Genomic DNA, 25758 nt, shown 5'->3' on the forward strand with positions numbered 1-25758 from the left:
TGTTGGCCACAGCAGGTACTGCTGACATGACTCAGGGGTGAAGGTGCCCAGCTATACACCAAGTATGGTTCCCATGAGACCAGACCCACTTGATCCCCGTGTTCGGCTCGCGGACCTGACTGAAGCTCCTGCAGAATCACAGCACTGCATGCAGAGTCACAGACAGAAAGGGTCATTATATGATTCAACGGCCAGTGAGAAATTTGCATTTTCTTTTAAACACAATATTCGTGCTTTAATTTAGATATGAAGTCACAACCTAAGAGATTAAGTGGTTAGCAATAATTATAAATTGATGCTGAAAGAGTATATTGGGGTCAGTGATGCAAGTGACAGATAGAGAGAATAGGTTTGGACCTTACTAACTCACACAGAACTAATAGATGATGCAGAAACAGAAGTAACATCAGAAGTGAAGTAACATCATTTCATGGAGTTTGAGCTGCCGAAGACATAATGTGTATTTCACAGAATCATTTATTTTCTGAAATAAGAACTGATTTAAGGTTTCTGGAGTATCATCAGTATTGGGTGTTCAGTAGTGCTGAACATATAACAAAAAAGAGCATCTGAAATTATGTCCTTTACATTCACAGGGATCACCTGCTAGCACCTCCTCTGGGCTTTTACCACTTACCTACTTTTGATTAAGTTCATTTCCTTTCTGCCATCATACACATACACAAAATGCAGTCTTCACAGAAGTTGACAAAAGAAAAAAACATTTTACCCCAAAAGGGTAACTCAAAGGATGTGTGTCATTCCCTTTAAATATGTTATTTCATATACATATTTTGTTTTACGTTTGTATTGGTTCATAAAGGCACCAAATAAATTTGCCTTATTAAGTAGTCTTGCTGATTATAAATCTAGTTGCTCATTACTTTAGACATAAAACAGTTTCACAAGGATCACACTTATACTTCTAATCTGTGAAGAGTAAAGCAAACAAACAAACAAAATGCAAGAAGCATTGAACTGTTGAACTGTGTTGAAAGTGTATTTAACAGTGTTAAATTATTGTAAAACGAAGCTTTTTTTTAAATAAAACATTTTTTCTCTCTAAGTGTGCCACAATATGATTTTATTATTACTATGCTTTAATAGTTTATTATTACTATGTTTTAATAGTTTGTTACTATGTTTTAATAGTTTATCATTAATATCATTGCTATGTTTTAATAGTTTATAATTACTATGTTTTAATAGTTGAGAGCATATTTTACTTAGTTCTACAGGGCTTTCACTATGCAACTAATTAAATGGATAAGTAAATAAATAAATAATAAAAAAATAAAGCTTACAAAGTTTTTTCATCAAAAATGCTGATTTATTTTCAAGTATAAACCTAGGCAATTTTCTTCAGAATGTTACTGAGATATCGGAGATATGTAACCCTACAAAGTATCCTTTTTAGCAACCAAAAAATGAATATATAAAAGTGTTCCTTCAGTAACACTTCAGTAAAGCATAGTTCACATTAAGGCACATCATGAAAACCCAGTTGAGCAAAAAGGACACGTTATGGTAATAAAATAAAGAGAACTGGTTATGGTAATAAGACAAAGAGAATCGGTTATGTGTAATGCTGAGCGGTGAGGAGGTGGACGCATGTGCGGAGAAGAGCGAGATTTATTAGGGGCAAATCCAGAGTCGTAGTGGTTGGGGCAGTCCAGGGTCACTGAGCCAGTACGAGGCGTTTTAGAATGCATAACAAAAACAAGGGCTAGGATAAATGAAGACTAGGAAACACAAAGCAAAAGCACACAAAGGCAAACAGGGGAAGCAGGCTATAACAGAAACTAAGAAGTAACATAAGGTAAGGAAAAACAAAACGGCTAAAATCAAACAGGCTAACAGACACAGAGGCTTGGAAACATAGACGGACTTACGGATGTAAAACAGATGTATATGCAATACGTTCAAACATTCAATATATTCCACACAAACGTACACAATGATTCAAATATTCAAACACAATGCACCTAATCATGAACACAAATGCACAGATTCAAATAAACAATGAACTTAACAAGACTAGAAACGAGGGACGGGTGTGGAAAATCAAATGAGGGGCGGAGAAAACGAAACTACGGAATGGAACTAAAATACACAAGTCAGGGAAAACATGGACCATGGAAGCTGGACGGGACTAACCGTGACATTATGGTAATGAAATAAAGAGAACAGGATATGGCAATAAACAAAGAGAACAGGTTATGAAAAAACAGTTACCACTGACATTCACTCTCCCTTTATGCCACCAAACAGGCACAGCAGTGCAAATAAGAACACAAACAGCATTTCTCAGAAATGCGCACACTAGTGTTACATTACCAATTCACCTATTATTCTTGGGGAAGGTACGTGATATAGCAGCTCAGAGCCAGCATAAATCTGAGTTGGACACTGTTAAGTCCATTTACCCTGAGCTTTCTGAGCCATCGGTACGACTCCTTCCTTATTGTTCTCCAAAGATCCCAGTCATTTAACAAGTTGGCAAACGTGACAGTACCTGGTAGCAGTGCTGAATCTAGGCTTGTTTTGCCTTCATTAACATGCTCTCCTCTCTAGCACCCAGCTAGTCAGAGCTTAGAGAAACACGGCAGTGACTGCCACTGGAGTCACCACAGAGGTAAGGTGCATTCATACATTCAAAATACATTCATACATTCTTTAAAAAGTCCTAAAAGAGTCTCTGCATAATTCTGCCCAAGTAAACAATAACTTATGGCTCTACAACATTAATTTTTTTCTCTATTGCTTTTCAGGATACTGTAAGTGACATTTTTCTTTAAGGCAGTGGGCAGATGAAAGTTTTAAAAAGTACAGTATTATCTATGCATTATCAATTACAGTGTAACCCAAAAAGCATTTTTCCTAAAATTCTTAGCATTTAAGAAAAATACCACTTGTATATATCATGAGCTGCTTTATATTCTCTGTGTCTTCCAATATATTCACAAGCATGGCAGATGTAAATGATGAACTCTTGAAGCCTTTCAATGAGATGAGGAGTTGCCGTGACGTGTTTTCTCCAGTCAAAGTACCTTCTGTAGGCCTCTTCGTCTTTGTCCAGTCGGATTAGATAATCGGCCAGCACCGAGGCATTAGGGAAGTCATTCACATGAATGAACGAATCGCCTGGAGCAAATTCCTCGTAGTTTTGCCTCGGGGGTCCCAGCACTACTGGGACAGTGCCTACTGACAGCGGACCATTTAACTTCTCCGTAATGTAGTCCCTGTGGATGGAGTTCTCGAAAGACAGGTAGAACTTGCAGCTGGCCATGGTCGGATAGTAGTCTTGTTCATTCAGACGGTTGCCGGCCATCATGCCAAACACATCCACTTTAATGTACTTTTTAAACTCCTCGTAGAACTTCATCCTGGTCCCCGTTCCAGTGTGGGGGGCGGTGTTGGACACAAACCAGCAGACAAGTTTGTCCTTCTTGGGCATCACGAACTCCGGGTTTGGGGCTTTGCTGACTGTCAGTGGGTATCGCACAGAAATATCTGCATCCCTCCTGTAACTCAGTGTCAGGTTGAAGAGATTTTCAATGCCTGCTACTCTCGGTGTGTTAGTGGGTGACTCCACATGGAACCAGATCCACTTTTGGAAAGGCGGACGAGGAGATGGTGGAAGGTTGGACATATCCCAACTAATGGCTTTGTGGAAGATAAGGACCGCATCCGCCTGGTCGTACAGGTTTCTGTCATCCGTTAGCTGACAGCCGTCGATGTTGTAGAATCTTTTACAGTCGCCAAAGTCAAACCTGTAGTTTTCTGGCCAGATCCACAACAACAGGATGGGCTTCTCCGGCTGAGGGGCTGCAGTAGTGGTGGGCTTCTCCGGCCGAGGGCTGGTTTGCTGTCGCGTGGCACTGCTGTTGATTTGACTCTTGTAAGATTGTTGCGGATAAGGATGGATGGAGTCAAAGGAGCAGCTGCGCGAGGTGTACTGGAAGAACACCAAGCATGTGAAAACTCCTCCCAGCCAACATGTTACTATCATAAAAAACTTCTGGATCTTGGCTGAGGTAAACATTGTCGGTTCTAAAAAAAAGAACACACAAAAAAAACAGCAAAATAAGCAAATAGTTATTATAAAGCACATATGATATCTGGAAATGACTACACAAAAAAAGTAAGAAAACAACGGACAAACGCCCTATTAAAGTCGTCAAGTGAATGAATTAACACATGTCAACGTCATATGTTCTCAGTCTCTGAAAGTGATACAGCATTAATCCACCAACACTCATCTCAAAGGTGCCTGGTGACTTTTGTTGCGTCAGTTTGAACATGTCATCTGTGTGCAGAACAGACCACGCCTTCCCAGAATCCCCCCCCCCCCCAAGTACCATGATCTTAGAATAATTCAAGCATTTTTCAAATATACTTCAACTTTGAAGTAATCATATGCAAACCAGACAATGTCCACGTGTCAGTAAATCCCCACCAGTCATTTTCTGAGGATAAAATCTAATCTCTGATTTACAAAAGCAATGTCACAATCCCAGTAGTCTTTGCACAACCTCAGCTCCTTAACTGAAATGTCTAAGTCTACAGAAAGACAATTACATACATTTAAATCTGATTAGTCTACTCTAATATTTACACCATCTCACTGATCAACCACCAGGTCCTTTACCAAGCCTAATGTGTTAATCAAAGCTATATTTATTCAGTGTTTGTTGGGTTTTTGTTTGGATTTATTTTTTTAAATCATGAAAATGAGAGGGCAGGAAGACAGGACAAACTGGCAAAACAGCAAAAGCAAGAGCAGCCGGCTTCATCCACATCATACGCAAGATGAGTTAGGCCCAAGAAAAAGGAAATCAGCTTGAAAAACAAACATCAAAGCGGCTGATGTCAGCATCTCCACAAGCCTGCGGTGTTCAGCTTGCTTCTTATTGGATAATATGATATAATGGGAAAAGGGGGGGGAAATCAAATAATATTGATGTTTCTGCTAGTTTGGAGAGCCCCATATGAGTACGAGCCAAAAGTAATGGGATGACATTAAAAAACTAAAATACTGGAATACTTTACAGGGAAAACGGAAAGCACAATGACGTTTATATAAATTAACACCAGTTTATGACTTCTGACCAATTTGTGCTAAACAAACAAGCAAACAAGCAATTAAACAAATAAATTAATAAATATAACCCTTCCATGCTGTAATGTACTTCCGTGGCTAGGATTGATTAAAATAGCATCTAAAGATACAGATTCACATTTCCCAAGAGCAAATGATGCTGAATAAATTTGCAAATGACCATATATGCTAGGCTGGCTGGAGAGAGGTGGAGAGTGTGTTTTTTTGGATCTGGCTATAGCTGTAGAACTGTGTGGAAATGTGACACTTCAGTTTGGACAAAAAAAATTTAAAATAGAGTTATTTTCTTGTAGATGACAGAAGTTGATTTCACACTTAAATTGGTTCTGTTTCATTAGATCTGTCTCAAAGATATATTGACAATACATATCAAAACTGGCAATATAAATATAACATTTTCTAATAGGCATTCAGAAAAGATCAACTGTTCCACATTGCTTAGAAAAAAAGCAATGTTGTACTAATATTCAGAGATTATTATTAGCATGTTTGGATTTTCTTCATTAGATCCATAGATCAATTAGTATGCCTTCAAAGTTCTCAAGAACCAAACTAAATATGAATTGAAGTAAACTTACCTAAACGTATTCCTTCATGTGTGATCTCTGAGAAGAGGCTATAGCAAAGCTACTGCAGGGACATCACACTCCACCCCTCTCAGCCAATATCCAGTTACCCATACAAACATACACACATATACACACCTGACTCCACCTGTCACCTGAAGTGTATCCAGTTTCTTCCTGGATATGTTATTATAGAAAAAGAACAAAGACAATAGAGTCAGAACAAGAAAGAAACACAATAAAGCAATTAACTAGTTATTACTGAGCAATTCTGGAAGAGTAGTCAAGAAATCAGATTCCAGTAATCACTGATGTTTCTGCTCCCAAATGAAGCAGACACAGGAAGTGTGTTGCGAAACTAATATTCGGTAACTCAATTCCCAATGTGTGTGTGTGTGTGTGTGTGTGTGTGTGTGTGTGTGTGTGTGTGTGTGTGTGTGTGTGTGTGGAATGCTGCTGATAATGCTACAGCCCTCTGGCATGATAGGAGAGGAATAGCTAAGTTATCAACCTTCCTCAAATTTTGTGGGACACACCACTCTCTCCCCCTGGTTTGCTAACTGGATTGACTGAGAGAGGGACACAATAGGCGTCAGAACTCCCTGTGACAACAGAGAGTCAACGATGTTGGCCACAGCAGGTACTGCCTACATGACTCAGGGGTGAAGGTGCCCAGCTATACACCCTGATTGCATTAATGCACTTCCTGCATTCTTCTTGATTAGTAAGTAAAACTCCGTCAGGAATCTCAGTCCATTGGAGCTTACCTCTCTTTCCTTCACCAGTACTGCAAGGCACACAGTACACAGCACACAGTGCACAGAACTCGGTACACGGCACACAGAACACAAAACACAGTAAATGGCACACAGTACACAGTACACAGAACGCAGCACACAGTACCCACACCTGGAACTCGAGTTCAAGCTCTGTCTCTGCTCAGAGGTCTGAGAAATATCGAGTAGTTCTAATCTCATTGAGAAGGGGGTAAAAATAAAAGCACCACGCCCAGGTCTGTCCACCCAGCTCAGCTCTGTAGCCAAAGCACTACCTTGTACGTATGACCTTGTGTTTTATATGAGACAAGTATGACTGCAAGGAGGAGTGAATGAAGTAAATGGAAAGTGCTGCACAGCGCCCGGTACACGGAAAAGCCAGGGAGGCTGTTCTGAACCCTGGCGTGCGTCAGCGGCAGTGGACCATGACGCCTTGCCAGAAAGTGTGTGATGAAGGTGGATCTGAGGTAATGCTATTAGTCATCTCCTCCACTCTTCATCTCAGCCTGTTGCTGCTGCATTCTGAGGGACACCAAAGTCACGTTTTACACAGCACATCTGTACAGTATACAGGCTCATTTTTATGAAGTATTCTCAGCCTAACATATAAATACCATTCTCTCTCTCTCTCTCTCTCTCTCTCTCTCTCTCTCTCTCTCTCTCTCTCTCTCTCTCTCTCTCTCTCTCTCTCTCTCTCTCTCTCTCTCTCTCTCTCTCTCTCTCTCTCATTTACCTCTGGAGAGATGGCAATAAGAGGGAGGACCTGTGTGGCTCTGATGGAAGAAGAGCCGCTCTCACTGACCCAAAACCAGATCTAAATGACCATCCCTGTCCTGTCATGTTCTGCCTGCTTTTCAAGCTCAGCTTTAAGTTGGTTTTATTTATACGGCACATTAAAAGCACCATGTTAGCCAAAGGACTATGCACAAGCCACATGATATACATATTCCTTCACTGACATCCACTCTACATGAGGCACACACAGATATACATATTACATACAGCACTCACAGACATAACACATTCAGCTGCTTTTAAAATCAGCCGCCAGTAAAATGCAGGAGAGGAGAAACCACGTCAGAAAACCAAGTTGTGTCCTGTGCTGGATTCAGTACGAGCATCTCCGGTCTCCACGGTGACCTGTCTACTTCCGTGTTGTCACCTTTCTGACTCCCAGCTGTTGCTAGTTTGTCTGATTGGTCTTCCTATTTAAAAGCCCATGTCTTTGCTGGTCAGTCTTCTAGGTTCCCTCTACGCCTTTCATGTGTTCTCTGGCTTGCTCATGTCTCCCATCTTGTTTGGGTTTCCCTGTCTTCTCTGATGCCTCCCTAGTTATTACTTCTTTGGTTCTAAATGCTGTTTGTTTGTGCTCCATCTGTGTCTGTGAACTAAACTGCCTGTTTTGTTCTCTGTTGGTAATGGAAGTTATACTGCCTGTGTGTTGTTTTTCTCATTTTGCTCATTAATTCAACCTTCCTGCCTTAGTTTATCTCTGTTCTCATTTTTCATGGATTATTCTGAAGTCTGTGACAACCTCTACTCTCTCGATTGTACTTCGCACTTGTGTTCGCCCTCAAACATCACAGCAATTCAATGTGCTTTACAAATAAAAAATAGATATAAAACACTTAATCTAAATATAGTCATGTAAAGGTATAAAAAGTTGAAATGAAATAAGTAAAAATTGAACAAAAAGGTAAAGTGACTTATTTCTGAGCCTGTTTGGGGTCCCTGTGTATCCAGAGGAGCTGTAACTGTAGCAGGGGATTTTAATCATGTGGATTTAAAGATTTAATGTCCAGACTGCACAAGAGTGTTCATTTCCCAACCAGCGCCACGAATACCCTCCATCAGGTTCATGTAATATAATATCCCAGGAGTGTATAAAGCTTCCCCATATCCATACCTTGGTCTATCTGACCACATCTCACTAGAAATGACTCCATCCTACAGACCTGTAATCTGCAGAGCCTGACTGAGTCTGAAGAATCTACTTTACTGCTGTAGGACTGTTTGAAAACAGACTGTGAGGTGATTGCACAGAGTACAGACTTGAAGGAACGTAGCTCGTCCATTACATCGCCTTCTGCACTGACACCATTGAGGTGCTCTCAAATCAAAAACCATGACTCCACAGAAATCTATGGTCTCTGGGGACAGTCTGGCTTACAGTAATGCATGGAAACAACAATCCGCGCGGCATGTGGCGAGGCACAAAAGCTACAGCGAACTACAAGAATAGCACCTCACTGACCAGCCATGACACCCTGAACCAGTTTTTTTTGTACGCTGTGACAACCACACCAGCAGAGTGAGAACTCAAACAGCAATGCCGCCTAGGGAGGGGTCTATACTCACCCTACAATGCCATCTAGTCCAATCCACTCTGAGGAAGATGGACGTTATCAAGGCAGCGGGACCAGGCAGGCTTCAAGGACACACCCTGAAATCAAACTAGTGTGTTCACCAGTTTGGCGCAGCAGACTGTAGTTCCCACGTGTCTCAAATCCACCACTATTGTTCCTGTGCCCAAGAAGCAAACAGTCAGGTGTCTCTGTGATTATCCCCCTGTTGCCCTGACAACAGTTATTATGAAGTCCTTTGAGAGGCTTGTTCTATCGCGCATGAAGGCCAACATCCCCACTGATTTGGGCAGCCAGCAGTTTGCCTACTAGGGAAACAGATAAACAGAGGATGCAATCTCAACTGCACTTCACATGGCCCTGACACATCGGAAGCATCTCAACACGTATGCCAAGATGCTATTTGTAGATTTTAGCTCCAATTTCAACACAATAGGCACCCATAATCTGGTAGACAAACTCAGCAATCTTGGATTAAGCAGCACAATCTGCTCATGGATTCTGGACTTCCTCACTAACAGACCACGGAACGTCAGCATGGGCAACCGCACATCATCAACTCTCACACTGAACACAGGATCGCCATGGGGCTGTGGCCTCACGCTGAACACAGGAGCACCACGTGGGTGTGGCCTCACACTGAACACAGGAGCACCGCAGGGCTGTGGCCTCACACTGAACACAGGATCACCGCGAGGGTGTTTCCCCACACTGAACACAGGAGCACCGCGGGGCTGTGTCCTCGGTCCTTTTCACTTTATTCTCACATGACTGTACATCCATCCACTCCTCTAATACTATAGTGAAGATCGCTGACAACACCTCTAACCTGGTCCTGAACACCACTAAAACAAAGGAGATTGACATGGACTTTAAGAGTACCAGGAAAACAACACCTTCCTCCTCCACATAAATGGTGATGAGGCAGAGAGGGTCAGCGACATCAGATTCCTGGGCCTCCACAACACAAACGACCTGACATGGATCGTTAACACCTCGCACCTGGTGAAGAAAGCGCGGTCTTTTCTTCTTGAGAAAGCTTTAAAAAGCCAAACTTCCCCCTCGGCTCTTAGTGAATTTCCAAAGAAGCACAACCGATCTCTGCTTCTGCATCACAGTGTGGTACACTAAGTGCACTGCAGAAAACTGGAGAAACCTGATATGGATAGTTAAGACCACACAATGAATTGTGGGAACCAAGATCCCAAATCTGGGCAAAATTTATGCTAGCCGCTTACTTAAGAGGGCTACCAAGATTATCAAGGACTCAGCCCACACAGATCAGAGGGATTGCCCCGTCCCATCAGGCAAAAGTTCCAGATCATCAGGACACATATTAATAGACTGAGGAATCGCTTCTTCCTTCATTACCCCCCTACACGCACACATACTACAGACATACCCAGAGATGCTAAAGACTGATGACAGCAAACAAACCAGCCTGTCTCACCCACCCACTCAGACTTCCTCAAGCTGCTGCTAACGCACTGACACTTTACATCCAGCACTGTAAATACAACTGTCCAATGGGTTGAATACCTGTCTACTGTACTATCCAAGTCCACTATATACATATGTGGCTCTGAAAATGATTCTGTCTGTATTTTTGTTATTTTACTATTTCATTGCTGCTGGTGTCTCTGTGAGCTACCAAACAAAATCTCGCTGTATGACCATAGTGGCAGTAATCAGTCATTTTGAGATGGCTTCCTGTTATAGTAGCTACGTGTCTGTGGTTGTCTGTTATTGTTAATTTTGTCGTTTCTTAGCAGCTTCTGTCACACTCCCCTTTGTAATTTTTTAATGAAAAAAAAATGAAATGTGTTCATTTTTTTGGTAATACCTAACTTTTTAAACTTTCTGTTGATTTACGATAGCTAAATCTGAGTTTTCGCACTACACGTGCGCCACACATCCTTGCTGCATTTACTCAAGCTGCTTGCGCTGAAGAAGTGTAACAGTAACCATGTTAAAAATAAAATAATGCAACTGAGTTATTCAGCTGACAGACTCCAAGGTCATATAATTAGGTTAGCAGTGGGATTTGTTTTGTATTTTGTAGTACTGCATTTGGATGAAAATATGAGAAGACAGCCGCTTTCTCGGGTAACTAGAGCTTCTTCTATTGGAGAAGTGGTCCGAACGCTTTCTTTACTATGTACGATTAGTCATTTTAAGCTTTATTAGAGATATATATTAGTTTAAAATATAAAAATTACTATAAAGTATAAAACGGTTTTAATTTTAACGAACAAAATTAAGAAAATATTTTAAAAGCTTGATTTAAGCTCAATAAGATAATTTTAGGTGGCTATTTGTTGCTGGCAAATATAATGGACAAACTACTTGTTTTATCATAAATGTTTCACACAGTCAGTCATGCTTGAATCCAGACATTTCAGACTCCCATATTCATCTAAACAGATTTACTTTTGTGATGGTGGACAGAGTTTATAACCAGTCTGATAAGAGAAAGTGAGATATACTGGCTGGATTTTATGAAAGAGAGATGGTGTAATCCTGGTCACATTACCAGTAAAGTCTGTAAGCCAGACATTGAACTCTGTGTCATATCTTTGTGTCCATTCTCACTGTATCGTGAGTATTCTCATGCCATTCAGCAGCAGCACAATGTGCTGTTTGCATCGTGCACCGTGTGAGTCCAGAATCAAAGCTGAATGCGTTCACTGCAGTGTCTGGCGATGAGGGATGACAAAACATTGGATGCTAACATAAAATATGTGTGTAACTGAGACTGTGCTGAGCTGAGACTGTGATGAGCTGAGACTGTGCTGAGCTGAGACTGTGCTGAGCAGCTGCTGGAATCCTTCAGCACATCTTTAACATGACCTACAGCATGGCAAGAGTCCCAGTTGGCAAGAGTTAGGTGAGGACTCCCAGGATGTGTCCCAGTTAGGTGAAGACTCCTAGGATGTGTCCCAGTTAGCTGAGGACTCCCACGATGTGTCCCAGTTAGGTGAGGACTCCCAGGATGTGTCCCAGTTAGGTGAGGACTCCCAGGATGTGTCCCAGTTAGGTGAGGACTCCCAGGATGCTGTGTGCCTCTCCAGGTCCCTTCATTTAGTTAAGATTAAATGTTTGTTTAATAATTGTGCTTATGTATTTTGGTGCATCATTGTATTTGGAGTTATTGGTGTGTTACAATCTTCATCATTTTGGTTAACCCTATCCTGTTTCCTCTGCTTAGACCTTTCCTGTTGTGCTTGTCCCTGGAATGGATTGTGGCATTACTTGGAATTGAAAGTGGCAGTCCAGTATAAAACTACTTCAGCATAAAACCTGCTAAAAATAAATATATGGATGAGTTTTGCAAGGTCTTGTTTTGACAAGAAGACTGCTTTTTTCAATATTTCTGAGCAGATATAATGTTGATTTAGTAATTGCTTTGACATGAATCCTTGGTTCCCAAACAAAGGAACAAGGAATCCTTCCCTGGTTCCCAAACAAAATATCTGTTTTATATTTATTCCGCTCCAGTAATAAAGTCTCATAATTAAGAAGAGTCCTTGTCATATAAATAAAAAGGGAATACCACCTAGTGTATGTGTCAAACTCCAAAGTAAATAGTAAAATTGTCTTTGATAAAGACTTAACATAAAAATGAATAAGAAATGGAATTGGAAGGTATTACATGGCTATAGTAACTGTGCGGAATTCTCTTCATAGACACACCCCTCCCACATACATACATTCCCAGAACATACACTCAAGACAATTCCACATAATACGGAACAGGTGGATGACACGATAGGGTGTGGCAACGCAGACGAACACACACACACACACATCGACGTTTGAGGAGGAGGCAGGGCCGTAACGCGACAGTAATTTCCTCCTTCCTCATTTCCACATAGATGTAAGAGCTACTGCCCCACCCTTTCAGTTCACGTCATTCTTCTCTTTATTTGTATGAATGGTCTGTTTTATCCTGACCATTTAATTCAGTCATTTTCTTTTTGCTGTTATATGATTTAATTGTTATAACTCTTCTCTTTCTTCCCCAGCCATCATTTATGCTCATATCTGTACTGCTATTTTACACAATTTTACAGGTCTGCCCATTTATTAGTTACTGCCCCCGAACCCAATAACTTGCATAAGATTTTACATTCAAAAGTGCTACGTATGAAGCGTGGGGTAACTGTAAGGCAGATCAGGATGTTGATGTCCCATTGAGTGTTGGAATAGGGGCAGGATCTTGCAACACTAGCAGTGTCACGCTGAAAACATGAACAGTAAACCTATTGTTTACCAAATGTAATCTGTTCAAGATCTTACATTTGCATTGAGCAAGCATTGTAAAGTGTTCCAGTATAAATACAGGCTAACGAAAATGACTGTACCTGCACAAAGGACTATCTGCGCGGTTGATCCCAGCAGACTCGGATCCGGGTCCGTGCCCTGAGGTCTTTTCTAACACAACAAATTATTAAAGACATATGTCATGCTTCATGGTGTCCATAAATTTGATAGTTTGTACATGTCCCCTTTGGCAAGATCATACCACTGAATCTGTTCCTGTAATGACTGGCTAGAGTTTGGAAATTATTCTACAAGACCAATAAACTGGTTTTAGTAATCCTCTTGCCCCATACTCCCAAAAGAAAAGAGTTGTGTTTATTATTTTCTTAATTTCACTATAGCTACTGATAATTAAGCTACTGATAATTAAACAGTATGTTTTAAGATTAACAACTAAGTAATAGCCCTGCAGTATAAGATTTAATACTATGCTTTTATCTGTAGTCTATAATGTAATACGTGTTAAACAAAAAATATTAAAGAAAAATCACGTAACAAGTGTAATGAAGGTACAAATTATAACAGAAATTGTCATTTTCCAGTTTTGTAATTATCAAATTACCTATTTTGCTGAGAAAAAAATGGCTTAACTATAGACAACAATACAATGACGAAGCGGTCCCAGTAAATCGCTATTAATGACACAGGACCACTTTGAGTTGAGGTTCTTCGTCTGTACCATATTTAAATATTGTTACTCAACCATTTCACTGCGAGTTATACTATGTATGACTATGTATGTGACAAATAAACCAAACTTGAACCTGAACTATCTCTAAGTAGTCTGTTACCATTTTGCATCTTGAAACACTGTAAACACATTTATGTTTTCAACAACAATAGTGGCCTTTTCATTCGTCTTCCCTCTTCTCTTAAGATGATGCTGCCTTTGCCCTGTTCATTGCTTCAGCTCAAAATCTAGAGCAGGAGAGATGAACAGGAAAGACAGAGAAGAAACAATAATGCATCTGTTTTGTCAACACAAAACAGGAAGAGTCTGTAGGAGGAGCGTAAGAGAGGGAGATACGAAGAAAAAGGTGTGACAGCGTTCAGTTACATTTCTCCAGACCGCCTACGGGCAGTTTACTAAACTGTCCTTTCCTACGTGTTCTTTTACCTTTCCTGATCCACTTCAGTAAATATGTTACCAGTGTTAACTAGTTTATGGACCCACATGGCTACCACATCTGTTCAAAGCAAGTAAACCTGTGTATTCAGTAAGCTATTGGGACACAGCCTGAGAGTGAAGGAGACATAATAAACTATTGAGACACAGCCTGAGAGTGAAGGAGACATAATAAACTATTGAGACACAGCCTGAGAGTGAAGAAGACAGTAAATTACTGGGATACAGCCTGAGAGTGAAGGAGACAAGTGCAATCACTGTTCTGAGAGTTCTGCGAGTAGATAAGTTAGCAAGCTGCAGCAATATCAATTTGCGAAAAATGTATTTCAGTAAAAAAAAAAAAAAAAAAAAGTGATGTATAATTAACTACAATACAATATGTAAATTGGTGTCACCTTTAATAGAGAGCAACCTCATTGTAGATTAGAATGATGAGTGAGCTTGAGGTAAAGAACTCATCCTGGTATAAATTCCTGGCAACATCAGGAATGTTTAGGAATGTATAGGGGGCGCTCTGGGGCTCTATAAATGGTTCTCCTACCTTTAAAGAGGCCTTACCTATCAAATTGTACATTAGAGAAGTAATGATTTTAGCTTTGGGCTTTATCTGCGTCATACATTTCAGCCTACAAATGTTTAATCTGTTGTTCTTCCCCCTACATAAATATGTATGCACAACATGAAACCCCCACAGCAACACAGACTGCATATGATTTGAATTGTTAAACATCTAATATTTTCATTCTAGAGAATAGAATAAACATAAGATGCTGGGGAGGTTAATTTAAATATTTCAAGGCAGGGTACCTGTAATGTGACCGTAGTGGGAAATATGACACCTACACAAACACACATACCCAGGAAGCTGTATGGGAGAGTCCCCACATATCTGTAGCATCTTTTGGGGACAGGAGATGTAACAACGCACAACACAATGAACACCTGAAAGGCAGGAAGAACTGGCAGAACGACTGCAAAGCAGAGAACAGAATAAGAGTCTCTGGGCATAGCATGAATGTATAATGACAAAGAGTGAGAGTGCGTAGTTGCGCACATGAAAACAACCAGGCTCCAGTTCTGTCACGGTTGGTCAACCAGTTAGCAGGGGAGACACACCCACCCCCGCTAGGGACTACTCATCGCACCTGCCCCGTTCACAATCCCCTGATTACTAATTGCTTTCATCTATTTCCCATTCACTCCCTGCTCTATTTTTAGCCCGAGGAGAGGCGAGGAGACGGAGCTGCACATTAGCGGTCCTATTGTGTCAAGCCGAAACACGCTTAGTTGGTTGTCTAGAGGAAGACTAGCTCCTCGTATTCGAGGTCCCGTGTTCCCATCGTGGATTACCGATGGAAAATAAAGATTAGCTTTCCGCTGACCCGCCTCTCGCTTCCATCTACCCGCCGCCGTCACAGTTCTTATATTTACATGCTCCGACGGAAGTGTCGATCGGTGATCCCTCGTCTGACCACCGGGTCGACGTGGTGCTCTCTCTCCGTGATTGATGGCTCATGGCACTAAGCGACTGCTAATAGCTAACGGACGCTAGGCATGTCATGTCACCACGTCAACGTCACGGGAGCATGTTGTGTACACCAGCTATGCATCATTTCTAAGAAAAATAATGAAGAGCAAGATTTTCACTTGCTTGCAGAGATTCCTAAACAAGTACAGATGGATTGGTTAACCTGCAGCTGTGTGTTACTATTAAACCTGAACCACTGTTTAGAGTGGTGGAAGGACAGTTGGAGGCCTCCACATAACTCCAACCACCAAATGACAGTTAGACGTGCTCCAGTTAGTGAGAGCATTTACAGCCACTAGGTAACTAGTTACACACTAGGGGTAGGGGTTAGGGTTTAGGGCTAGCATCCAGTGCCTAAAGGTCTGGGGAGCTTGAGCTAGAGATTATGGGATCGGGATGTTGGTCAATGATGCAGTGCTTGTCCATCGGGACTTTATCCAACACCACAGAGCAGAATGGAACAGACAGAAAGAGGAACTCTTTTCTCTCATTCTCGCAGGTCCACATTTAGAGAATGTGCTTTCTCTCGCTTCTGTGTAATTGTATCCCATTATCCCTGTATGGTCACTTGAAATGACATTGATTTACTACCCAACATATTTTAACATTTATGTGAATAAAAGTGGTGACTTGGGTACTATATGGAATTAAGGGACCTTTAAGTCTGAATCTTGACCTTATATAATGCATCATATATAGTTAAAGCATTTAAACAGTGCCCTCTACTGGCCAGGCCTGAAAATTATTACCATGAGCTAAGTGTTATAAATAGTTGTTTGTGTGTGTCAAGTCACACAAAAGCCCAAGAATTTCATTTTCTTGTCAAGCTTGATTTGGGTTTGTCAGGAATGTACTTCAAAGCAACATTCCACTCTGATTCATGTTTTAAGAGCATGACATAAGGGCTTGGAACTCTGTGTGTGTGTGATAAGGGATTGTCATTGTGTTCTCATCGTGAGAAAGGGAGGACAATGCCTTCTCCTCACTAGTTCTTGAAATTGTTCATTTTAAAAACAAAAATATTATTATAAGCCTGACAGGAACCAGCAGGAGCATAACGAGCACCTGCCACTTAATGTAAACACAGGGCACACAGGGCACCTTAAGTCCCTGCTCACACCAAGACATTCTAGGGTTACTAGGTTACAAGGTCTGTACACATGCAATACAGTGTTCGCACACAGAGAGAGAGACACACAATACAGTTTGTGTTTCAGCATTTTGGTACTTCCATAAGCAGAAGTAATTACTGCGCTGATGATGAAATATGAAACACCAAGTTAAAATAAATAATATGCTGCTATGGAAGTACATATACAGTACCCAGCCTGTTAAAATATGAAAGCTGTGATTTAAAATGAATTTGTAAAAATGCTCATAAAACAGAGCAATATATGTCAGAATTTGACCCTTGACCCCTGCACTGTTTCTTCCCAACCTGCTCCACTTCATTTGGATTTTGCAAACGTTTCCAAAACATATAGCACTCCATATAAACAGTCGAATAAACAATGACTGCAAAACTGGCTCAACAGCTCTGCTCATAACTGTCCACGTGAAGTCCCACACACCTGTAACCAACAAAACACGCCAACCTCCCGTATAGTAGGGGAGAAAACATTCCACTCATACAAGGAAATCATTTATGTGTTGAAGCCATTTCTTCATTGCACAAACTGCATGTTGAGCGGACTTGACTATTTCTGACTGGCCAAAGCAGATTTGGAGGAACAGTGATCTCCATTTGTAAACAAGCTGGTCATTTTATTTATTATTCAGCATTTCTAGGCAAAAAGAACACAGATCAGGCTTATTCAGTAAAAAAAAATGTAGATTTTTGCAGGTGAACTGAAAGTAATTATGAACTGTAATTATAAACTGAAACTAAAATGCAGATCGACATGACCATAATGGACTACATTCGGAATTTGTATTTTGCATATTCATTTTCAAAAACATATAATGAAAAGATAAATTCTATATTTAAATGTAAATATGTAAAACGTATAAATAATGAAAATAACCATAATGTCTGGCCAAAATATCTTCAGTTTTTTATCAGATCAAAAGCAACATATTTAGTGCAGCTCAGGATGGAAAGTACATGAAATAATAAATAAGTAATTAAATAAGTAAGCATGCAAAGTTGAGCAAAGTGACGCAATATTTTCACACCACTATATAATGGAGAAATGTCCTCTAGAATTCATTTTCAAAAGAATATACCACATCAGGCAAGTCACAAATCCACTAGAGTGTGTATTATCATTCTCATAACCGAATGAAGTTTATTAAAAGTGATACTGGCATCCACTGTAGTTAAGTGAAAGCACAGAAACGAAATACACTGAACCCTAACCTTGGTAGGCCAGGCCTGGAACATTCTAATAAATTGCATCTTTATTACATATATTCATTACTCTTTCACCTAAACAAGATCCCTCTGGGACTTATGGCAGCCTTTGAAATATGCATGTCTTACCTTTTTTTTTTTTAAGGTCCCATGTATTTGTTCTTGGGCCCTCTGAGCACAACAGGGTGCTCACCCTACACAAAGACGCGCCAGAGACAGTGTTACACTTGCTTATACCATCCACGCCTGAAACTCCTGGAGGTGGAGCTAGCTCAGCGTGCGTCTGATACCACTGGTCTGTAGCCATTGGTGGCAGTGTTTAAATAGGGCAACTGGACATTGATTGCTTGTTTCTTTATTTTCACTTTCACACACACACACTAATTACGCTGCTTCGTGTTGTTTATTGCATCGCTGCTATTTGTCACGGCTGGCCTTCCCTAGAGTCGCGTCTCCCTGGTTTATCTGTTTCGTGCATTTGTTTTGCTTTTATGATGTTACCTGGTTTCATCTTCTGCATTCCTGTCCTTGTTTTGGTGTTCGCTGTTTTATCGGTTATCATCTGATCATCGTTAGTCCTCATTACCCTGTGTATTTAAACCATGTGTTTTCCGCTGTTAGTTTGCGGATCTTTGTCATCCATGCACCGTGTTTTCTCTACCTGTTAATGCTGTTCCTAGTCTCCGTTTAAACTCCATTCCTTGTAGGTTGTCGCCGCTTGTTTTGTTATGGTGTTTTGTTGTGGTGTTTTTGTTGTTGTTGTTGTTCCCCATTTTTTGTCTTCGTGTGTTTTATTCCGTGTTATTATCTATTGTCGGACTCTCCGCATGCCTCATTAACCCTGGACGGTATTACTGTACAACCTTTAATAAACCTCGCTCTTCTCAACGTATGCGTCCGCCTCCTAAGCGATCACCGTTACGCTGTTGTGGTGTGTGTTGTCGGCCAGAGGAGGACGCCGCCCCTTGGAGTCTTGGTCCCTCGCAAGGTTTCTTCCTCGTGCTCTTGGGAGGTTTTCCTCGCCACTGTCGCCCATGGCTTGCTCACTGGGGGCTTGGACTCGGACATGTGTAAAGAAGCGTTATAGAAATACATTTGACTTTGGACATAATCGCTCCATAATTGGACTTCAGATTCACAAGCAGACAAAAAAGATTAGTGAGTGAATATTGGGTGTATGAGATGAAGTAAAAGAAAACAATGTGGAAAGGGCGAAAAAGGGTAAAAGGGTAGATATGGCATTACCACAGATTTTCCAGCAAAATTAGCTCGCCACATCTGACTATCTTCATTCCCCCTTAAAGCTCAGTGGGACATGTAAACAGCTGTACATGAATGGCACGTCTCAAAGGACATCCACGGTAATCAAAAATCAAGTCGCGTTAGAAAAGGTTTTGTTTGTTTTGGGTTTTTTTTCTTTCTTTCTCACTATGAGGTCGTGGAAGTAAAGAAGGGGAAATCTTTTTTTGGCTTTAAATATTTCTTTCTACCCAAAATGTGTAAAGTAGGCTAACATTATGCATAGGTTCACTGCTTCAGAAGTCATCTGGTTTTAATGTATGACTAAGTTAAAGTTTTGCCCTTCCACATTAAGTGAATTTGGAGCTGTTTCTTACGTTGAGTGTGACTTTTCTCTCTGAAACAGCGCTGCCAGTTTCACCCATTACACCAGTGTTGTTTAACTCTGTCACTCTGAGGCACAATTACAACGCCGGTGTTTATTTAGACATGCTGGCCTTATGCGAGTCCTCATTATGATTCTGCTGCCTGAGCTCAGATTTCAGAGCAGGTTTCCGAGTGCCACTGGCAATCTCACTTCTCATTGCATCCAGGATCTGTCTAGTCATAAAAAATGAAAAGTGCAGTTCCCCATGAGGAGGCTTCCGCGTTTGCCGGCATGGCACCAGGGCATGTGACTGGTGCACTTTTATTCGATCTCCCAAAGGGCCAGAATGGGGTAAATATTTTATGCAAGACTGCCATCATGATTTCCAGTCTCTTGTTTATTTGTTTGCCTTCGCGAGTCCTTCGGAACTCTCAGCAGACACTGCAGTTAGCAAGATCAGGATGTGAACGCCCATGATAATGAGAAGAGGCCTAAGTGTCTGTTAAACAAACAAACAAGGTGAAATAGATTTGGACAAGCAGGAGGGCCCATATGGCAGGGGGTTCTGGATGGCCGTCATTGTGTGGTTTCAGGTTCCCTCTGCTCCGGTGTACATGGCCCAACTTGTGAAGGGCTTCGTAGTGAAAAGATAAAGACTGCCCCCCGCCCCCTGCATGAAAAAGGACAGTACAAGCAAAATGGTGCACCCCGAGTTCTCATAGTCTAGCTAATATTCTGGTGCAATATTTTCAATAGTGCAATATTTGGTGCGTGTTTCCTCTCCTACTTCTATAACTTGCCCATCTGATTCTCTTTGCAAGCACAGTAAATGGCTTATATGGCCAAACGTATATGGACACCTGACCAAGAAATCTGTATGAACTTGTTGGGCACTAAGTGTAAGTTTAACAGGAGCATATGGAGTTGCCCACCCCATCTTCCCTCTTTTTGGCTAGAACAGCTTCTAGCCTTCTAGGAATCTTTCCACAAGATTTTGGAGTGTGTCTGTGAGAATTTGTGCAAAGTCAGAACTATATAGTTTTATTGTTCCCTCCCCCCAAAAAAAACCCAGGTCAACAAACCTTCAACAAACGTCACTGGTGGCACTCGACATTTTGGCAGATAGAGTTCTCCTGGCATCTGCCAACTCCTGATTCACCTACCAGACTGCCAGACAGTGAAGCGCGACTTATTGCTCCACGGAACACGTTTCTGTTGCTCCAGATCCAGGGTGGCATGAATCAGCGGAATCTTGGCATTTGGCATGGTGATCTCAGGTTTGCCTGCAGCTGCTCAGCCATGGAAACCTGTATCGGAAAGCTCCTGACATGCACTTGTTGTGCTGATGTTGCTTCCAGAGGCGGTCGGAACTCTGTAGCGAGCAACGTAAAGAGGATTGGAGCTCCAGGAGTCGCTAGTCCTGCTTTGAGGGCCGGCGCAGTTTGCTGCTTCATGGCTGAGTGGCTGTTGTTGCTCTTACCGCTACGCGATAACAGCACTCAACAGGTGGTGATCCAGAAGGACAGAACATTCATGAACTGGATTGTGGCATCCTGTGCCAGTATCACGTAAAGCTCTTCAACCTGTACTCAATAATTAAGAGGGTTGTTAACATACTTTTGGCCAGTACACACTTACTGTACCGTAATGTAATGCTTTCTACATGGCGATCTCTTTAATGTTACTGATTAGACACATACTACTTTATGGTATCATTCCTTCCACGTCTTGTGACCCATAGTACAGGTGACACAAGTTTACAATATTTTGTGGTTTATGATCCCTGTGTTTAGTCAACCCACAACACCCATTCACCAGAACTAATTTGTTCTGACATGCAAAGTGGACTAGACTAGTTTAAACAGGTTCCCTCTCTTGTTCCTAACAGGTGTGAGCTGGTGATCATGTGACACGGCACAAACATTGTCTTTGCTCCCTCTCTCCATCCCCAGGTGTGCCGTTTCAGTGAGAGGGCCTAGACACACACTCCTGGAGCACGGTGCTGAGCAGCGACAGTCCACGCAAGCTGTCTCTGACTGTGCTGGGCTCTGTAATCAGCAACTAAATCTTTGGTAGGAAAGGAGTTTGGAGAAAGGTACAGACAGACAGAGGGAGTGAGACTCAAGAGAGACAGTGGATTCTTTCAGTGAGACATTTCAGCCTATTGAGACAGGAGTGAGACACGAGATGCACAGACAAAGGGGCATGGCTTTGTCAACATGAAACTTAATGTTATACTGGAACAGGCTATATGAGAAGTGCTGGACTAGTGCTCCTGTGGGGCAGAAATTAGAGGAGAGGTGATTTGGAACAGGTGAAGCCAATGATCACTAAGAGGGTAATCGTGAGCGGGGAAGCAGTTGGGAATGTCATTAGTGTGAGTGCTTATAGAATCTTGGCTGGGGCTGACTAGGGCGTGACACCTAGGAGTTGTTAGGGAGAACATCAGAAGCAACGTTAAGCATTCAAACACACTACAATAAAGAACAAATGTGTAACAGTACACTCCCCTTCCTACTTGTCACATGGTACGGCCCACCATGTGCAGTGGAAGTTATCTGTTGTATGTTACCATACCCCCTCGTCATCACACACACGCACCTTGTTATTTGTATCATTTTTGTATGTATATAAACCCCTGTGTTTAATAGTGTGTTGTCAGTCATTGTTCATGTGCATATTCACCAGTTCTGTACCTGTGCATTGTATGTATCACCACTTATTCACCACTTTATGTGTGAGTGCCGTTGTTTATCATTTGTGTCTCGCATTTAATAAATGTCTTTGCTCATCGAGAGACATTCATGTGTCCTGCTCTTTGCCCTGCGGCACTCGGGCACATGGACAGAGCGCCAGATACAAAAGATAGTATGGCTGTGTGATGTTTAAGTTAATACAGTCATTTCTTTCCACAATTGATGATGACTATAGCTACAGACCAGAGATATGACAGTTGCAGCATTGCTTTGGCATGGTTGTTTATTGCAAACATAAAAGTTGATCAGCAACACCCTGATAGTCTAGATAAACAAACCTGGATAGTCTGGGTTGATTTTGCCACTGTCCGATCTTGGTAACATCCTCTGCTAACTCATAGTGCAGGAAATAACTGAAGAGCTGACGTAATGGTGGTTAAGAACATACACATACCTCACAAAGTGAAGCTGCTCTTTCTGTAGCTTAATTAAAATGCCTTATTGTCTTTGAGCGTGCATGCATTTCATTTAATGTGTAATTTTTATAAGCTGGTAAGAGAGCCCATCTAATTAATTTGACTATGAGATAGAGTTAGTTATCACATATCATATGAAAACTAAACAATCATTAATTCAGTGAGAGCATTGTACTAGTTAACATGTCTCCTAACTTTATATGACCTGTAAAGCTACATTATTACAAGACTCTTAGAGCTGTAGCCTCTCTTATCTTGAGAGGCACAGAGCTTGTGGTGATCCTGATTTAAATTTAAAAATCTGAGCTCGTATAAATGAGTGGCTTTCAAGAGGTGAATCAGATTTAATTGATTCTCCATTGCTCAGTAGGTCGAGATAGAATGGAGCATAAAAATCAGAAGGTCAGAATTAGAAAGGTGCCCATCTCTGCAAGCTCTCCTTTAAAAAGTAGAAGACCATAGAAAATGTTCTAGTAAGGTGTGCATTCCCCATACAAGCAAGACAGCCTTGGCTTTGACCAGAATGCTCACTGGGTAATCACAGTTGGCAGTGTAATTTACAGCAGGACCATGTTATGCCTGCATCCAGCTTGGTATCCGGGCGGAGGAGAACAGGAGAACTAAGCCACTATCTCTTCACGGAGGCCACTGACAGCTGTTCTGTCTGTGTTTGGTAAGTGTGGAGTAAACGTTCAGTTACCTCCTACTGGCGAAACATCCACCAACATGTGTTGATCTCATACATTTGCCATTAGACTGAAACAGCATAGAATGGGTCCCCAAAGAGAGTTGGCATAGGTTTGCAGTAATTCTACCTAAAGCAAACCAAAGGTCAGATCCTCCCCGAATACAGGTCTGAATGCTGGATATGTATGGTCGGCCTGATGATTGACGTTACAGAGTCTGCAGCACTTTGAACCTCACTCAGTAGTCACTGGAAAATAACCTAGCAAGGCAACTTCGCATGGCTCTCCATGCCAGACAGACAAAAATTATTTTGATCCCCTTCAACTTGATGCACCACAACTGTCAGTTATCTACTGATCTTTAAACTTTCATGTCTGTTTGTCCTGTTTAATGTCACAGTATTGCAACCAGTATGTTCAATTTGTGTTTAATGTTTGTCTCAGTTCCTCCCTCCATATTAGCACAGTTAATGTGTGTCTTTATGATCCTCTGTACATTTCTTGTCACCCTTCATTATTGCACATCCCATGTATCAGGGAAACCAGAGAAGATGTAGCTCAGAGGTTCTGAAGTTCTAACCGCCTACACAGGTCTTAGGTGTGCACCACTCAATGAGCAATCTGACAAACCTAACCCAGTTAATCAGGCCTGCAGTAGTTCCTGATTGTTAAGGCTAGACATGTTGGGACTAAACTCTGCACTCTAAACTCTAGGACAGTATTTCAACACTCCCTGCACTCCTTAACATCTTTTGTGGACAGATATGTAATGGGTATGTCAGTATAATGAACTTGGACTTTAGATCTTTGGTAAAGCATTATGACTTATAGTGACTGACTCCAGCGCTTTCCTACTGTACATGTGCCATTGAATCAGAGAGCTCGGCACTGGACACATGGGAAACAGGAGCCATCGTGGGGGAAACGGGAGCCATCGTGTGGGAAATTGTAACGTTAGGAGGCTAAGCAGGATGCAGGTACGAGTTACGTTGAACAAAAACATACATTTATTTACACAGAGAACAAAGATTATGTAGCAATTAAGCTAGCATAACATCAATCACCGACAACAGACAACAGAACCACAGGGGTTTATACACACTCATACATGAAAAACAATTACAAACAGGTGTGACACATGGGGGGCATGGCCACACAGACAAACATACACACACACACACACACACACACACATGGGGAGACACTTAGGAGGGGCCATACCGTACCTATGAACTCCTCCTCAATGGTGCGACTCCCAGTGTGCTAGCCTATCGGGCTACGGCACCGAAGCCAACGGCAAATGCCAAAGCCGGAAGACTGAGCAACCCGACATGGGCCAGTGCAAGCAGGACAGAAGAGGGAAGGACAGGGACCAGGACGACAACAGACACAGGAACAGACACACTGACAGGCACAGACAGAGCGACACAGAGCGACACAGTGACAGGGACGGGTACAAAACTACATAAAGGACTGTGAAAGAGTCCAGGCAAGCTGGCAGAAGCCCCGGCCTGTCCCCCAGTCATCGGTGGGGCTGGAGTCCTACCCGCCTGTGTGGGATCGCCCCTCGCTGATTTGGGGGGGTAGTGACTTCCGCGCACCCATTTCAGGAGGTGCATCGGTTACTTTGGTGGAGCGAGGCCAGGATGAGCGAAGGTCTCTCCACGGGACAGGAAGAGTCCGCGGAGTCCAACCCGGAGGACTGGAAATCATTATACCAGTCCCAGTAGCCAGATGTGGTTCCACATGACTTCCCCGCTTCCGCACCTGGACCACGCTCACCTGGACCACCCTCACCTGGACCATGTTTGCCTGGACCACGCTCACCTGGACCACCCTCACCTGGACTACGCTCACCTGGACCACTCTCCCTTATTGTGGGAGTCAGGAGGGTGCCCCAGAACATGGGGAGCTTCCCTGCAAGGGCTGTAGAAGGGCATTTACTTCCCTTCTTCTTTTTACCTTTCCCAGGTTTCCTTCATTGGTTGGTGTTTCTGTAACATTAAGAGGCTAAGCAGGATGCGGGGACGGGTTAAGTTGAACAAAAACACATTTACATTTATAGCATTTAGAAAATGCTCTTATCCAGACCAACTTAGAAAAGCGCTTTGTCATTTACTCATAAAATACATCCAAG

At 41.9% G+C, this 25758-nt stretch overlaps 1 protein-coding gene across 6 annotated transcripts; it reads right to left on the bottom strand.

Annotated features, from left to right (window-relative positions):
- Positions 1 to 340: 340 nt before the first annotated feature.
- LOC113587875 (4-galactosyl-N-acetylglucosaminide 3-alpha-L-fucosyltransferase 9-like) lies at positions 341 to 19030 on the bottom strand. 6 transcript variants are annotated; one of them, XM_081724965.1, is made up of 3 exons: positions 18287 to 18356; positions 5827 to 5865; positions 344 to 4053 (listed from the first exon to the last, which is right to left on the bottom strand). In XM_081724965.1, exon 3 carries the CDS (start codon positions 4043 to 4045, stop codon positions 2897 to 2899), a length of 1149 nt encoding a protein of 382 aa, XP_081581091.1. In that variant the 5' UTR covers positions 4046 to 4053; positions 5827 to 5865; positions 18287 to 18356; the 3' UTR covers positions 344 to 2896. The 6 variants fall into 6 exon arrangements, with proteins under 6 accessions (XP_081581088.1, XP_081581089.1, XP_081581091.1 ...); XM_081724966.1 differs by lacking the exon at positions 18287 to 18356 and adding an exon at positions 13192 to 13209; XM_027026796.3 differs by lacking the exon at positions 18287 to 18356 and adding an exon at positions 8823 to 13162.
- Between the last annotated feature and the right edge of the window lie 6728 nt (positions 19031 to 25758).

Source organism: Electrophorus electricus, chromosome 12 (assembly GCF_041902795.1).
Source record: "Electrophorus electricus isolate QZ-2024a chromosome 12, ASM4190279v1, whole genome shotgun sequence".
Classification (NCBI taxonomy): Eukaryota; Metazoa; Chordata; class Actinopteri; order Gymnotiformes; family Gymnotidae; genus Electrophorus; species Electrophorus electricus.

What these genes read in the sequence shown, in the direction of transcription:
- LOC113587875 (XM_081724962.1), bottom strand. Translation starts at nt 18,464, where the DNA reads ATGGCTACAGACCAGTGGTATCAGACGCACGCTGAGCTAGCTCCACCT. An exon ending in GGACCTTAAAAAAAAAAAAG is followed by an intron (nt 4,054 to 18,286) that starts GTAAGACATGCA and finishes TCTTTTTTTTAG; the next exon opens with AACCGACAATGTTTACCTCA.